This window comes from Lampris incognitus, chromosome 9 (genome assembly GCF_029633865.1).
Source record: "Lampris incognitus isolate fLamInc1 chromosome 9, fLamInc1.hap2, whole genome shotgun sequence".
In the NCBI taxonomy this organism is placed as follows: Eukaryota; Metazoa; Chordata; class Actinopteri; order Lampriformes; family Lampridae; genus Lampris; species Lampris incognitus.
This window is the reverse complement of record NC_079219.1, coordinates 606,464-624,082: the sequence shown is the minus strand read 5'-3', so window position 1 is coordinate 624,082 and position 17,619 is coordinate 606,464. Positions and strand designations below refer to the sequence as shown.

The 17,619-nt window shown below is 45.2% G+C and overlaps 1 protein-coding gene across 1 annotated transcript; it reads right to left on the bottom strand.

Moving 5' to 3' along the window:
• Positions 1-216: 216 nt before the first annotated feature.
• apom (apolipoprotein M) lies at positions 217-17,619 on the bottom strand. Its single transcript, XM_056287096.1, has 6 exons — positions 17,152-17,619; positions 14,771-14,913; positions 12,007-12,077; positions 832-966; positions 490-588; positions 217-358 (listed from the first exon to the last, which is right to left on the bottom strand). The coding sequence occupies exons 1-6, from the start codon at positions 17,263-17,265 to the stop codon at positions 345-347; spliced, it is 576 nt and encodes a 191-aa protein (XP_056143071.1). The 5' UTR covers positions 17,266-17,619; the 3' UTR covers positions 217-344.

The following is a 17,619-nucleotide window of genomic DNA, read 5'->3' as shown; positions in this document are numbered from 1 at the left end:
TGTTCATATACATTGTTTAGTAGGTTTATATACATAGTTTTGAATGTTTACAGAGTTTACTATGTTTATATACATAGTTTAGTATGTTTACATAGTTTACTGTTTATATACATAGTTTAGTAGGTTTATATACATAGCACAATAGGGTTATATTGTCGTCAAGGCTCCATACCCACAGCAAAAATCCTGTAATAAAGTCAGGCATAAAGTGAAATTGTGAGGTTTAATAAAAGAAACAAATATCCACATAATGAAAATCTAATGAGAAGTTAATGAAGAAATGATCTCACAAATAAAAGGGAAAAGATAATTTTTAATAATGGCGCTTACCTTAGCATTGATATCTAGATGCAAAACTCTTTAAAAAAAAGGAGATGTAATTGTTAAATGGTGGATGAGGATTACCATTTTGAGATTCAGAAGTGCATTCTTATTTTTCATCAAAAATGTTTTCTCATGAAAACGAGTTTTTTAATGTTAACGACAAACCTTTTTCTTGAGGTAGCCTGACAAATGCATCCATCTCATTACAGGAGGATTTTGTCTGAAATGCTTTCACCACTGCAGGGTCCACCATACTCTGACGAGCTATGATAAGAAGTGATAGAGAGAGAAGGCAGGCAGACAGACAGACAGACAGACATAGATAGATAGATAGATAGATAGATAGATAGATAGATAGATAGATAGATAGACAGATAGATTTTCTTTTTAATCTACCACCAAAGTTCAGTAGTTGGATTATCTTCAATTTTGACGAATAACAGTAGCTTCATATGTAATGACGTAATCGACACGTATGTGGATAAGTAGATATTTAAGATGGCTGACCATAGAGCATGTGTCTGCCGAGGCTGTCTTCTGTGTCAGTGTCTTTCAATGGAGGCTCTGTTTCTTGCAGAATAATGCACTGCAAGCAGTTCAGCCAAGCGCCGCTCCACAACAGGGTCTTCCGTTCAGGCTTTCCTGTTCAACAATTGATAAGCAGAGGTCTTCAGCGTTTTTCAGGTCAAGGAGCCCTTGGCTGATAGAGACACTGCGGAGAGACCCCCCTATTACATATAAAATTGTGTTGCTTATTAAACCGTGCCAACAATAATGTGTAGGGTGGCCTACAGTTCCATGTATAAGAGTACTTTGTAATGGTGTATACAATGCTAAGCCATTAAAATAAGAATTATTGACAGATTCATATATTTGTATAACATGTTTTTTTGTAATTCTTTTTGACACATCCGTGGATTCATCCAGTTGTAACACAAAAGCCTCTGCCAACCTCAGTTTCTCTACTGGTTGCACCCTCACATCAGACGCCATGTCATCAATACGGTTTTGTTCGACAACAGAATGCTTTTCAGTTTATTAACGTACTCATCATTCCCAAACATTGTACTGCACATATCACTGGCTGCAGGCAATAGTAGTGTATTGCAGCTGTGTCATAAAAAAAGCCGTACACTGCAGTTGTGTACAGCTTTTTGTTCTGAGCGATCCAAAGAGCAATGTGATAAGAGGCTTTCAAAGCCAGCTCACCAACTTCAGCTGACCATCTCATCCATGTCTGTTGGCCTTTGAGAGATTTGAGAGAGGCCTGAAAGTATTCCACTGGTTTCTCTTTCAAGTAAGTATGGGAGTCTCCAAGTGGCGCTGCAGCTTTGATGGCGTCATACTTCTGTTTGACATGGCAGAGCAGATGCCACACACCAGTGATTTAATGCCCGGAGTCTCTTTAAAGGTCAATCCAAACTTGAGATAATTCTCTGAATATTTTCGGGTGTTTTCTCGTTTGCGCTTAGCAGCAGTTGTAGCATGGCTGTTAGCAGGTGCGTTAGCCTCATCCTCTGAACTTTCACCAGTGGTTCGTGATGAAGTGCAGGGTCTGTCAGAGTTTCTTGGTCGAGCAGTTACAAAGCAATCCATTGTAGATCACATTAACGTAAGAATGGCTGTATACTTAGGCTAATAATACGTTGTGGGAGTGCAGGAATGAGGAGACGGGGAGATCGAGTCGAGTTAATTCTGTTGACTCACCACACAAAACAACAGCGATAACTCTCGTGACAACAAGCTAAGGGCTAGGCTGTCCAAAAAATGGTTCCACTCCCTAGGAAACGCTAAACCTAGGAAACGCTAAACGTCATAACTGTGAATGTCTTCCTTGAAGGAGCAACAGCCCCTGGTGAATCTATCCTCCATTGTGTATCACCACACAGGCCCTCCCAGAATTCACCATCACGAAAAAAATGCAAAACAGTAATGTAACACAACAGTACTCAATGAAACACAAACAGCCAACAGGCGAACAGTCCCCAGTGAAACAGTCAACGTCTCAGGGGGCGGACCAGGCGGCCAAAACGGCTGTGCTGAAAGGGTATGGGGGCAGGGATGGGGGCAGGGGACAGAGCCGGAGCCCTGGCAGGGACCGAGGCTGGGCTGGGGGCCCGAGAAGGGGGGCGTCCAGGGCCAGTTCGACCAGCCCACCCAGGTCCAAATGGGCAGGCTTCAGTTGGTCCACCAAGACCTGCTCCGGCTTGCCCCCCATGTCCACCACAAAGTTCTTAGGCCCCGCTTCCAGGACGCAAAAGGGCCCGTCGTAGGGGGGCTGCAGGGGGGTATGGTGGCTGTCGTGGCAGATGAACATGTACCTGGCCGACAGCAGATTCTTGGGGATATAGGACTGAGGGAGTCAGTGGTGAGATGTAGGGATCGGAGCGAAAGTGTTGGCACCGTACCGGGCCATAGCCCGATGAGAAGCTGCAGACCAGGGGGCCACGGCATCCGAGAGAAACTCCCCCGGGACACGCAGCGGCTGGCCGTAAACCAGCTTGGCAGACGAGGACTGGAGGTCTTCCTTGGGGGCAGAGCGAAAGCCGAGCATGCCCCATGGGAGGCAGTCGACCCAGTTGCTGTCCGTGAGGCTGGCAAGAAGAGCGGCCTTCATAGACTGATGAAACCGCTCACAAAGTCCGTTGCCCTGCGTGTTGTACACCGTGGTGCGGAGGCGCTTCACCCCCAGCCCCTCTGCGACTGCAGTCCAGAGCTCGGACATGAACTGCGGGCCCCTGTTGAAGGTGAGGTCAGCCGGTGTGCCAAAACGGACCACCCAGGATCCAATGAACGCCCAGGCCACCTCAGTAGACGTGGTCGATGACAGGGGAACAGCTTCCAGCCACCTGGTGGTCCTGTCCACCATGGTGGGAAGGTGAGTGAACCCGTGGGAGGGGGCAGGGGCCCCACTAGGTCCACATTCACATGGTCAAAACGCCTCTCGGGCACCAGGAATGGCGCCAAGGGGGCTTTGGTATGATGGTGCTGGCACGCCATGCAGGAGTCAGGCCAGGTCTTGATGTCCTTCCTAAGGCCGGGCCAGACGAACTTGGCCCCCACCAGCTTAGTGGACGCCTTCACACCCGGGTGGGAAAGGCCATGGATAACGTCAAAAACACGGCGCCGCCAGCCGGTGGACATCATGGGGCGGGGCTGGCCCATGGAAATGTCGCAGAGGAGCATGGCGTTGGCACTGTCAAACACCACATCTTCCAACTGCAGCCCCGTAGCGGCCGTCCAATAGGCCTGGATGTCCGCATCAGCGGCTTGGTCTGCAGCCATGGCAGCGTAATCGAGTCCCAAGTGAACAGACCCTGCCACTGCCCGGAGAGGCAGTCGGTGACCAAGTTGTCCTTGCTAGCCATGTGCCGGATGTCCGTGGTAAACTCCGAGATGGCAGAGAGCTGACGCTGTTGTGGTGAAACAGTGGCCTTCCAACAGGGACCTGAATTGTTGGGTGGCGAGGAAGAGACCCAGGAGCTCCCGGTCGAGTCGAGTTGATTCCCTTTACTCGCCACACAAAACAACACCGACACAGCACGATCTTTCATGGCAACAAGCTAACGGCTAGGCTGTCCAACAAATAGTTCCACCTCCTGGGAAACTAAACTCTCAACGTCTTCCCTAAAGGAGCAGCAGCCCCTGGTGACGCTACCCTCCATGGTGTATCAGCAAAACGTGGCTATTTGGCTAATATGGCGTGCAGTTATTTGCAGTGTTTTATTGGCACCGCACATCGAGTGGTTTAGCGTAGGATAGCTAGCTGGTGCTCGGCTTTCAGGGTGAGCACATTATTGCATGAGGAGGATTCATGGGTATCGTCGATGTTGTAATTTTTTAACGAATATGAAGATAAATCTTTGCTTATTGTAGGTTGTATTTATGTTAATATTGTAGTGAATTCGGGGGGCAGCCCGCACGCACGCACTTCCGATGGCCTCACGGTCTCACCATCCCACTTCTGGCACCAATGTAGCAAATTCCGGGGGCAGTCCGGGAACTACCGCAGCCAGGACGCAAACCTAGATCTCCCGGACCCCAGATGACAACGTTAACCAGTCGACTAAAGAGTCCGACCCGTAAGCCAAGGGCTACCGAGTTTATTTATCCGTGCACGTTACAATATGTATTTTCGGACATATTTTTGGAAGAAAAAAGTTTGGGATCAAATAATTTGGCGGACCCCCTGTAGTAACTCCGAGGACCCCCTAGGGGTTGCAGACCCCCCTGTTCAAGATCTCTGGATAAGAGGCAACAGCTATAATGAATGAATGAATGAATCAATCAATCAAATGATAGACTGACTAGTATGAGTGCAGGTACAGTTAATGGCACACAAAGGGGCCTACATCTCTAATAATTATATGGGCGTGTATGCAGATATCTATAAAGCAAGGGTGTATGTTTATATGTTCGCTTATAACTCCAGAAATACTCACTGTAGAACAAAAAGAAAGATATCTTGAGAATCAGCACTTTCCAAGGATTGCACAGTTCGAAAAATATTTCAAAAACCAAGTAAAAAATTTGATTTATTTGCGAAAGAGGCATTCCAACGATGCTTTGTGGAAACTGTCGGCAAACCCTTCGAGTGGTCATGGGAGGCACTACAGCTAACATTGTCAATGCTAGCCTGAAGGCACGCAACGTGGCTTACCCTTAGGCGCTCGAGCACTGACCAACTAATACACACATTGGCAAAGAAGCTTGATGAATGGATTGAAAATTATGACATTTGATTATTGTCATTAATAAGATTCGTTTCTTCGACATTCGTTTATCACATGTATCATGTCATAAATTATCCTATATTTCATCATCGATTATATCGTAAAGATCAGATCGTGTTGGTTGTTTTGGTGAGAACATTTTCCCCGGGCAATGCTGGGCACCTCTGCTAGTACTGTAATATTAACAAATCTTGTCCTGTTTTTCATTTGGTTTGAGTAGCTACTTTTTGTGTGCAGACCCACAATCTGCAAGATTCAGAATGAGATTCAGATTAACTTTAACTTTAACTAAACATAGTGTGACGTGCATGGATAAGCAGACACGTTGGCCCTTGGCTAACGGTTCGGACCCTTTAGTCGAGCGGTTAGCGATGTCTCCCGCGGTGCGGGAGTTACGGGTTCGCGTCCCGGCTGCGGCGGTTCCTGTGGTTGCCCCCGAATTCGCTACAATACTGTTACGATCATGGATGACTAGACTCGCTAGCCCTTGGCTAATGGGTTGGACCCCTGAGTTGACTGGTTAACGTAGTTGCCTGTGGTGCGGGAGACCTGGGTTCGCGTCCTGGCTGTGGCGCTTCCTGGCTGCCGCCTGAATTCGTTACAATACATTGAGATTTACGTAACGGACCACATACATATAGACATGCCGTTGAATAAATAAAACATATAAATACAGTGCAAAAGCGCAGTTAGTCTAATAAGTTTGAGGGGGTTAGTGGACAGTATTCAGTGTCCTGATGGGGGAAAAGCTGTTTTTGAACCGATTGGTTTTGGTGGGAATGGATGGGTAGCCTCTTCCAGAAAGGAGGACCTGGAACAGATGATAGGCAAGGTGGGAGAGGTCAGAGCAACCTTTATTGCATGTTTGGTGGTCTGTTGAGTTTAGAGGGAGACGACTAAGGGGACACAGGCTTCCGGCTTCCTCCGTAAGATTAGGCTTTGTGAGCTCGATAACTGCTGTTTAGGTAGTTAGGTGGGTCTTTATTTAAAACATAGTAAACAGGCAACTGGTACATGTTTGAAAAGGAGCAGAAGGAATTTTCTACTTATAATATCCTGCCCCCTCTCTGATGCTCGGTCTATAGAATCTCGTTAATAAACTTGTTTTGTTTTTTTACACATCAGAGTATGCCTTACTCATATACCTTGTCAATGAGTCAACAACAAAAAAACAATAAGAAAAATGATGATGGAAATTAAAAAAAGGAATAAAAATAAGAAAAATAGTGGGGGAAAAAATGAAATGAAATTGTGTGTGTTTGTGTGTGTGTGCGTGCGTGTGTGCGTGCGTGCGTGTGTGTGTGTGTGTAAGCAAAGGAAATAAAGCAATAAAAATACAGAAAACAGGTGAAAAAGAAGCCCAGATAGTAAAAGCAATAATAATGGTGTCCCATTAGAAAAAGAATGGTGACAGCAATAAAATACTGAGAAAAAGAGAAAAAAAATCCCCAACAATAAAAACAATAATGAGGAACAACAATAACAGCATCCACCAAGGTATCATTGTCATGAGAGAAGCAAGGCCTCCTCCTCATCCTCATACCCAGCGTCTGGACACTGCTCGGCATCCTGCTCATCATGTTCTTCATACATTTTATAAGTCCATTATAATTGTGTTATCCTCTTTCAATGTTGTATTGTGTAAGGTGTGTAAACACAACATCTATTGCACGCTGTCCGTCTTGGGAGAGAGATCCTCCTCTGGTGCTCTCCCTGAGCGCTCTTCCTAGTGTTTCTCCCTGTTAAAGGGTTTTTAGGGAGTTGTTCCTCATCCGATGAGAGGGTCTAAGGACAGGATGTTGTGTTGCTGTTAAGCCCACTGAGGCACATTTTTAATTTGTAATATTGGGCTATACAAATAAAATTGATTTGATTCGATTCGATTTGATTTGATTTGATTCGATTTGATTTGATACCTCTTTAAAACCATTTTTGGTACCTTTTTTTAATTGATTTAAATTGATTTTGAATTGGTTTGTTCTCTTACTCTCTCTCTTCTCAGCGATATTCTGCTCTAACCTCTTCATTTGTTTTACTGATTTCGCTATTTTCTGTGCTTAGTTCCCTTATCGCTAGATTCGCTAGTTTTCTTTCTCAAACTACTCTTGTGTTAGTGGGCAGCCTCTTGTTCCTAGTTTGTTTACTAGCTTCGATCTTAGCCTAGCCTAGTTTAGCAGTTAGCTTTATTGCATTTGCAATTAAAGCAGCCTCGTTAGAACGATGATGTGTAGTGATTGTTCTGCAGATGCAGACAGGTTGTCTCTACTTGAGTGACGTGTCCGTGAGTTAGAGCAGCTTCTTTCGGCTAGGATTACGTTAGATGCAACAGGCACTCCAGATAGCCTTAGCCCCGAGCCTGCCAGCAGACCTGCTATTGTTAGCACTAGCTCAGTATCCCCAGGCCTGCCAGCAGACCTGCTAATGTTAGCACTAGCTCAGTATCCCCGGGCCTGACAGCAGGCCTGCTATTGTTAGCACTAGCTCAGTATCCCCGGGCCTGCCAGCAGACCTGCTATTGTTAGCACTAGCTCAGTAGCCCCGGGCCTGCCAGCAGACCTGCTATTGTTAGCACTAGCTCAGTAGCCCCGGGCCTGCCAGCAGACCTGCTATTGTTAGCACTAGCTCAGTATCCCCGGGCCTGCCAGCAGACCTGCTATTGTTAGCACTAGCTCAGTATCCCCGGGCCTGCCAGCAGACCTGCTATTGCTAGCACTAGCTCAGTATCCCCGGGCCTGACAGCAGGCTTGCTATTGTTAGCACTAGCTCAGTATCCCCGGGCCTGCCAGCAGACCTGCTATTGTTAGCACTAGCTCAGTAGCCCCGGGCCTGACAGCAGACCTGCTATTGTTAGCACTAGCTCAGTATCCCCGGGCCTGCCAGCAGGCCTGCTATTGTTAGCACTAGCTCAGTAGCCCCGGGCCTGACAGCAGACCTGCTACCGTTAGCACTAGCTCAGTATCCCCGGGCCTGACAGCAGGCCTGCTATCGTTAGCACTAGCTCAGTATCCCCGGACCTGACAGCAGGCCTGCTATCGTTAGCACTAGCTCAGTATCCCCGGGCCTGACAGCAGACCTGCTATCGTTCGCACTAGCTCAGTATCCCCGGGCCTGACAGCAGGCCTGCTATCGTTAGCACTAGCTCAGTATCCCCGGGCCTGACAGCAGGCCTGCTGTCGTTAGCACAAGCTCAGTATCCCCGGGCCTGCCAGCAGACCTGCTATTGTTAGCACTAGCTCAGTATCCCCGGGCCTGCTATTGTTAGCACTAGCTCAGTATCCCCGGGCCTGACAGCAGGCCTGCTATTGTTAGCACTAGCTCAGTATCCCCGGGCCTGACAGCAGGCCTGCTGTTGTTAGCACTAGCTCAGTATCCCCGGGCCTGCCAGCAGACCTGCTATTGTTAGCACTAGCTCAGTATCCCCGGGCCTGACAGCAGACCTGCTATCGTTAGCACTAGCTCAGTATCCCCGGGCCTGACAGCAGGCCTGCTATCGTTAGCACTAGCTCAGTATCCCCGGGCCTGACAGCAGGCCTGCTATTGTTAGCACTAGCTCAGTATCCCCGGGCCTGACAGCAGGCCTGCTGTTGTTAGCACTAGCTCAGTATCCCCGGGCCTGACAGCAGGCCTGCTGTTGTTAGCACTAGTTCAGTATCCCCGGGCCTGCCAGCAGACCTGCTATTGTCAGCACTAGCTCAGTAGCCCCGGGCCTGACAGCAGGCCTGCTGTTGTTAGCACTAGCTCAGCTTCGTTGGCAGATGTGGTGGAGTTTTCTCTGTTTACCGGCGTGGGAAGGCTCGCAAGAGCAAGACATCGGTCGTGTGGCCTGGTCTGCAGTCACCCCTTCCGACTGCAAACCGGTTTTCACCACTCATCAGCCCTGTTGGTAGTCCTATCGGGCCATCGTGCTTCTCCCCCTTCTGTCGACAGAGTAAAGCAACGCACGCTAGTGATAGGAGACTCCATTACCCGCAATGTTGGATTAGCTTCGCCAGCCTTGGTTCACCGTTTACCCGGGGCCAGAGTCTCTGACATAGAGGCTAATCTTAGGGTGCTGGCATCACGGAGGGAGAGTCAGGGAACCCAGGCACACAGCACCGCTACTTTCAGCAACACTGTTATTCATGTCGGCACCAATAATGCTAGGATGAAGCAATCAGAGATCACAAAAGCCAGCCTAGTCAGAATGCTTGAGTTGGCCAGAAAGATGTCGGCATCGATTAATTGTCTCTGGTCCCTTACTTGTGAGGGGTAATGATGAGATGTACAGTAGGCTCACCTCAATGAACTGCTGGCTGGCTCGTTACTGTAATGAGCAGGGATTCGGCTTCGTTGATAACTGGCCTTCTTTCTGGGGCCGCCCTTACCTGCTGAAAGTGGACGGCATTCACCCTACTGGGGACGGTGCCGCTCTTTTGTCTAGCAATATAGATAGCAGTTTACGTTTAGTTTGACACTAGGGACTTATCATTCAGCAGGTTGCAGGTGATTAGAGAGCCTGCTAGGTTTAAATCTAGTGCGGATGTGGAGTCAAGTAGTTTAACTAATATGATTAGTCAGGGAATTCTCATAGTGTAGATTATCAGCCTGATAGCTTGGTCTATAACATTGAGACTGTCTCCCTACCCTGCTGTATTGCTCCCAAGCTCTCCTCTCCTAAATGTGTGAATCACCATAATCTAGTAATTATTCCTGGTGGTGGTAAAATGTGCAACAAAGCACCTACAGAACCAAACATCTAATATTATCAAAAGAGAGACCACATATCATCCAAAGCGTAGGTCTTCAAAATTGTCAGCTAATAATACAATGTGCCTAATTCTTATTAATCTTTCACCTATTGGTAGCTCTAAAGTTCTGCCTACCACTGATCACTTCCAGAAGATGCTTAAATTTGGTTTCATAAATATCAGACCACTGTCTACCAAAGCCTTACTAATAAATGATCTGATTCTTGAACATGGTTTTGATGTGATGTGGTTATGTGAAACATACTGACACCAAATATTTTCCTTCCTTTAAAGGAAGCTAGCTGCCTTTAGTTTGAGTACTTCATGACCGGTATTGTGACCAAGCTCTGTGCTGCCGATGAGATTATAGAGTATATAGATTATTGATTGCAGCTGATCTCTCTCACTTGTCTTTTCTGTCTCTCTGAATGATGTCTTCTCCTGTGTCTTCTCTCGTGTATATGAATGGTGTGATGTGAGTCCCCCTGTGTGCACATGTAGTCTGTCTTCCTGCCAGGTCTCCATGGTGACAGTGGTCGCTACCTGGATGCTGCTTGGCATCCTCCTCATCACATTCTTTGTATATATTAGAAATCCATATATATTTTGTTATCCTGTTTCAATGTTGTATCTCTCTCTCTGTCCAACGTGTGACTAATGTCTTTTCTGGTCTCTTTTCCCGTGTACGTGAATGGTGTGTTAAGAGTCTCCCCTGTGTACATGTGTAGTCTGTCTTCCTGTCATGTCTATATGGTGATGGTGGTCACGTGGCTCAGGTCCTAGGCTGTTCCGGTGGCATCTGGACTCTGCTTGGCATCCTCCTCATCATATTCTTCATATATATTATAATTCCATTAAAATTCTGTTATCCTCTTTCAGAGTTGTATTGTGTAAATTGCGTTTTATTCTGTACACACAACATCCATTGCACATTTGTCTGTCTTGGGAGAGGGATCCCTCCTCTGTTGCTCTTTCTGAGGTTTCTTCCATTTTTTCGCCCTGTTAAAGGTTTTTTTTTTTTTTAGGGAGTTGTTCCTTATCTGATGTGAGGGTCTAAGGACAGGAGGTTGTGTTGCTGTAAAGCCCCTGAGGCAAATTTGTCATTTGATATTGGGCTATACAACAACGATTTGCCTTGAGGGCTGTGCTGATTATTTTGGATGCCTTATTGATGATTCACTGTAGTCTTTTGTAGGCGTAACTGCCTGTGCTGCCGTGCCACACTATTAGCTGAGGATGCGCTAAGTGATGGAGGTGTGGAAACGGACCAGGACATATTGTCCGCCTCCGTACTTTTTTAGCAGTCAGAGGAAGTGTAAGTGCTGCTGGGCTTTACTGATAATGTGGTCAGTGTTAATGTTCCATTTTAGAGAGTTGCTGATGAAGAGGCTGAGGTACTTCATGGAATGGTGCTTTATGATTACTGCATGATGGGTGATGTGGAGGAGGATTGTGGAGTTTCGTCTGTGTCTGGGGTTGACGATCTCACGGTTTTTGCAGTGTTGTGTAGGAGGTCGTTGTCAGTGCACCATGCAACTTAAATTAAACAAATGAAGCAAAACTTAAATGTTATGCTACAAGTGCTGTTACAGCGAATTTTTCCAAGTTTCCAGTTTCCAGTTTCAGTTCGCCTGCGGACGCGCTGATAGATCGAAACATTGCTGATTAAGATAAGTTTTGGGAGCATTTCAGTGTGCAGACCTCATTCCTTTGTTTTATGCGTTGTAATTTTTGTCTTGCACCTTAATATTTTTTATGGATGTGCGCCATTTGGTTTGTCTTCTGATGTTTCAGTTTTTTAACGCAGGTTCAACAATACAATGAAATGTGCTGCATGAGTCAGCTCAGCTCAGCAGTAAAAAAACAACTTCAGCAATAATATAAAAAACTATATTGAGAATAGGGAGAACACATAAAAGTGACAATTGCAAAGAGGGTCTTTTTTCAGTGCTGGTTGAATAGCAGCCATCCGTGGAATTGTGCAGTTTAACCTAAACAGTGCAGACAAGCTGGTGAGCAGATAGGCAGTGAGAGGTATCTAATTCTGTGAGTTCAGAAGCCTGATGGCCCGGTGGTGAAAACTGTCTTTATGTCTGGTGGTGTGTGCAGCCATGCTCCTGTGTTGCCTATCAGACTGTAGCAAGGAGAACAAGCTGCATGGTTCCCTGGTTAAAAGACCTGCACTTGAATTACTGTAAATGTGGTAATGCTATGATAGTTACCTGCCAGTACCAATTCTTCTCTTTCAGGATGAATGTGATAGGTCCATGTTGCATTTTGGCACTTATCTCCACTAAAACAAAAAAAAAGAAAAAGAAAAGGACAGCATATTGTACATAAAACAGTTTCATAAGTTTGAATGACATGTTTAGTCAATGTTAGGCAACAGTATTTGTATTCACACATACTGGTATGAGCAACATGTTCTTGCTGCTATCACTGTGGTCTCTATATCAGCGTGTGGTTGTTGTATACATGGAATGAGCTCGCACTGAGCACCTGTGTCAGACCACTACTGTCTCCCAGCTTTACTTAGCTGCAGTATGCTATAAGTGTTTTTTACTTAGCTGCAGTATGCTATAAGTGTTTTTTACTTAGCTGCAGTATGCTATACATGTTTTTTTTTACTTAGCTGCAGTATGCTATACATGTTTTTTTTACTTAGCTGCAGTATGCTATAAGTGTTTTTTACTTAGCTGCAGTATGCTATAAGTGTTTTTTACTTAGCTGCAGTATGCTGTACATGTTTTTTTTACTTAGCTGCAGTATGCTATAAGTGTTTTTTACTTAGCTGCAGTATGCTTTACGTGTTTTTTTACTTAGCTGCAGTATGCTATAAATGTTTTTTACTTAGCTGCAGTATGCTATAAGTGTTTTTTTTTACTTAGCTGCAGTATGCTATACATGTTTTTTTTACTTAGCTGCAGTATGCTTTAAGTGTTTTTTACTTAGCTGGAGTATGCTATAAGTGTTTTTGTACTTAGCTGGAGTATGCTATAAGTGTTTTTTTACTTAGCTGGAGGATGCCATAAGTGTTTTTTTTACTTAGCTGGAGTATGCTATAAGTTTTTTTTACTTAGCTGGAGTATGCTATAAGTGTTTTTTTTACTTAGCTGGAGGATGCCATAAGTGTTTTTTTACTTAGCTGGAGTATGCTATAAGTGTTTTTTTTTACTTAGTTGGGGTATGCTATAAGTGTTTTTTTTTACTTAGCTGGAGTATGCTTTAAGTGTTTTTACTTTGCTGGAGTATGCTGTAATTGTTTTTTTACTTAGCTGGAGTAGGCTATAAGTTTTTTTTTTAACTTAGCTGGAGTATGCTGTAAGTGTTTTTTTTTACTTAGCTGGAGTATGCTATAAGTGTTTTTTTACTTAGCCGAGTATGCTATAAGTGTTTTTTTTACTTAGCTGGACTGGGCCATAAGTGTTTTTTTACTTAGCTGGACTGGGCTATGCGTGTTGTTTTACTTAGCTGGAGTATGCTATAAGTGTTTTTTTTACTTAGCTGGAGTATGCTATAAGTGTTTTTTTACTTAGCTGGAGTATTCTATAAGTGTTTTTTTACTTAGCTGGAGTATGCTGTAAGTGTTTCTTTTACTTAGCTGGAGTATGCTGTAAGTGTTTCTTTTACTTAGCGGAAGTATGCTATACCTGTTTTTTTACTTAGCTGGAGTATGCTATAACTTTTTTTTTACTTAGCTGGAGTATGCTATAAGTGTTTTTTTTACTTAGCTGGAGTAGGCTATAAGTGTTTTTTTACTTAGCTGCAGTATGCTATACATGTTTTTTTTACTTAGCTGCAGTATGCTATAAATGTTTTTTACTTAGCTGCAGTATGCTATAAGTGTTTTTTTACTTAGCTGGAGGATGCCATAAGTGTTTTTTTACTTAGCTGGAGTATGCTATAAGTTTTTTTTACTTAGCTGGAGTATGCTATAAGTGTTTTTTTTACTTAGCTGGAGGATGCCATAAGTGTTTTTTTTACTTAGCTGGAGTATGCTATAAGTGTTTTTTTTACTTAGTTGGGGTATGCTATAAGTGTTTTTTTTTACTTAGCTGGAGTATGCTTTAAGTGTTTTTACTTAGCTGGAGTATGCTATAATTGTTTTTTTACTTAGCTGGAGTAGGCTATAAGTTTTTTTTTTAACTTAACTGGAGTATGCTGTAAGTGTTTTTTTTTTACTTAGCTGGGGTATGCTATAAGTGTTTTTTTACTTAGCCGAGTATGCTATAAGTGTTTTTTTTACTTAGCTGGACTGGGCCATAAGTGTTTTTTTACTTAGCTGGACTGGGCTATGCGTGTTGTTTTACTTAGCTGGAGTATGCTATAAGTGTTTTTTTTACTTAGCTGGAGTATGCTATAAGTGTTTTTTTACTTAGCTGGAGTATTCTATAAGTGTTTTTTTACTTAGCTGGAGTATGCTGTAAGTGTTTCTTTTACTTAGCTGGAGTATGCTATACGTGTTTTTTTACTTAGCTGGAGTAGGCTATACGTGTTTTTTTACTTAGCTGGAGTAGGCTATACGTGTTTTTTTACTTAGCTGGAGTATGCTATACGTGTTTTTTTTTACTTAGCTGGAGTAGGCTATACGTGTTTTTTTACTTAGCTGGAGTAGGCTATACATGTTTTTTAACTTAGCTGGAGTATTCTATAAGTGTTTTTTTACTTAGCTGGAGTAGGCTATAAGTGTGATCACAGGTATCTCTTCGGAGCATAATCTGCTGATGTAGTGAATCTAATGAACGGACACCCTCCGAAAAGCATAATTCAGTAAGCAATACGTTGTAAGGCGTCATCACTGATGGTTTTCCGGGCACAGACCAGGGGCCTATGTTGACAGAGGGCCAGTAAGCCAGAGCCTTTGCATGAAGTTGCTGGGGGGGGGGGTCGTCTTTTAGGCATCTTAGCCCAGGAACCCATTTTTCTCATAATCTGTCTATTGTTTTGTCCTGCTCTGTGGTAGCAGTATGATGTGTGCGGTCTTACATGCGCATGACTCCAGTCAGCAGCAGTGTGTTGTTGACTGCCGTCTCCTCCAGAGTAAAGACTGTGCTGTCCATTCCTCTGAACATATGAATGTCAGCCTCCCGGGAACTGACCGCTGCCACAAAATACCATTTCCCCAAATACTGAAACACAGCAACACAAGTAGAGAGACAGACATGTTTCAGACACAGAGACAGTAAGACATGGACAGATAGAGAGACGTGGGCAGAGACAGACATGTTTCAGACACAGAGACAGTCAGACATGGACAGATAGAGAGACATGGACAGATAGAGAGACATGTGTCAGATACAGAGACAGACAGACAGGGACAGAGAGCAAGACATGGACAGATAGAGAGACATGGACAGATAGAGAGACATGGACAGAGACAGACATGTTTCAGACACACAGACAGTCAGACATGGACAGATAGAGAGACATGGACAGATAGAGAGACATGGGCAGATAGAGAGACATGTTTCTGACACACAGACAGTCAGACATGGACAGATAGAGAGACATGGACAGAGACAGACATGTTTCAGACACAGAGACAGTCAGACATGGACAGATAGAGAGACATGGACAGAGACACATGTTTCAGACACACAGACAGTCAGACATGGACAGATAGAGAGACATGGACAGATAGAGAGACATGGGCAGATAGAGAGACATGTTTCAGACACACAGACAGTCAGACATGGACAGATAGAGAGACATGGACAGAGACAGACATGTTTCAGACACAGAGACAGTCAGACATGGACAGATAGAGAGACATGGACAGAGACAGACGTGTCAGATACAGAGACAGACAGACAGGGACAGAGAGCAAGACATGGACAGATAGAGAGACATGGACAGATAGAGAGACATGGACAGAGACAGACATGTTTCAGACACAGAGACAGTCAGACATGGACAGATAGAGAGACATGGACAGAGACAGACATGTTTCAGACACACAGACAGTCAGACATGGACAGATAGAGAGACATGAGCAGATAGAGAGACATGTTTCAGACACACAGACAGACATGGACAGATAGAGAGACATGGACAGAGACAGACATGTTTCAGACACAGAGACAGTCAGACATGGACAGATAGAGAGACATGGACAGAGACAGACATGTTTCAGACACAGAGACAGTCAGACATGGACAGATAGAGAGACATGGACAGAGACAGACGTGTCAGATACAGAGACAGACAGACAGGGACAGAGAGCAAGACATGGACAGATAGAGAGACATGGACAGATAGAGAGACATGGACAGAGACAGACATGTTTCAGACACAGAGACAGTCAGACATGGACAGATAGAGAGACATGGACAGAGACAGACATGTTTCAGACACACAGACAGTCAGACATGGACAGATAGAGAGACATGGGCAGATAGAGAGACATGTTTCAGACACACAGACAGACATGGACAGATAGAGAGACATGGACAGAGACAGACATGTTTCAGACACACAGACAGTCAGACATGGACAGATAGAGAGAGAGACATGGATGGAGACAGAGGTTTGTGTCTCAGATGGAGACAGAGCAAAGAAGACATGTGCACACTGAAAAAGAAAGCTGATAGGAAGGAAGTGCCATGTTGTCCGGCCGCTCAGCTCAGACCGAGGCGAGGACTGTCAGGGAGCTCTAGTCGTCAGCTGTGCGGACATCCTCTTCGCTCTGACTTGTGAGTTTTTAACCCTGCACCTGAACCGGCATTAAGCTCAACAGGAACACCAATACGTCCTTTCTTCAGATATAGAGACAGACAGACATGGACAGACAGAATGCTTCAGCTGCAGGACAGGTGATGAGCATGAGCCGGAAGTGTCTGTGGTCTCACAGGGTCTGGCGGCTGCAGTGGGCTGCCATGCCCTTTGACGTGGAAAGACTGACGCCGTGTCTTCTGCTGTGTTGTGGGTGGCCTGGCTTTGTTCATGAGTCATATGTTTCACGCATTACTAGCTGCTCTTCTGCAGGGTTAGGCTTAGGACAAGTACACAAGTGCAGTAGGCTGAAGTTCATGCACTGCTAACGCCACAAACCCAAGAAGAGCAGAGAGTGAGGAGTCAGAAAAGCTGCACTCCTCCTCCTGCCCTCCTGTGACCCGGGTGCATTGATTTACCAGGAGCTACCCGTCAGCCGGCGTGTCACAGTACACTGTGAGGAGAATGGCAATAAACTCATAGCCTAATTCTAGTTTTTTATAATTTATTCATAAATCCCTTTGGTGTAATGGGTGGGGATTTATTTGATAATGGAGATAAGATTTGTCCTAACGAACAACCTTTGCCCTATGTTGTGCCGCAGCAGCTGCCGCCTGAGCAGCAGCAGAAGAGCGGAGCGTCCTCTGGCGTCTCACCTGCTGGATGTTGAGACTGCTGGCAGCCAGAAGTTCAGGGACGGCACATGGAACCAGGGCCTGGTACACCAAGCCGTACACGTGGAGGAGGACGGACCACGCTTCCTGTGCCATAGCTGTGGCCTGGACACCCACACTTGGAAATGTACCTGGAACAAGTTGTCACCGCCCTCGGCAGAGCTTGTGGATTTGGTCTTTGTCCCACGGCTGTTGGTTTTATAGAATATGTGGACAGGTAATGATTAACCAAATGCGAGGTCCTTGATCTTTGTGGGCGCGCACCAATAAGGAGTCTCTCCGTCCTCTAGCGTGCCATGTGTGTGGGATAAACTCGTTCCAACAGGAGCGAGTCACCCTGCTTGTTCTGGGTAAGAACAGCCCACTGCAGGAGTTCTGCAGGAGTTCTGCTCACGCCATCAGATGATCTGCGCCGGTGACCAAATAGCACTAGTACTTCTGCCCGGTAAA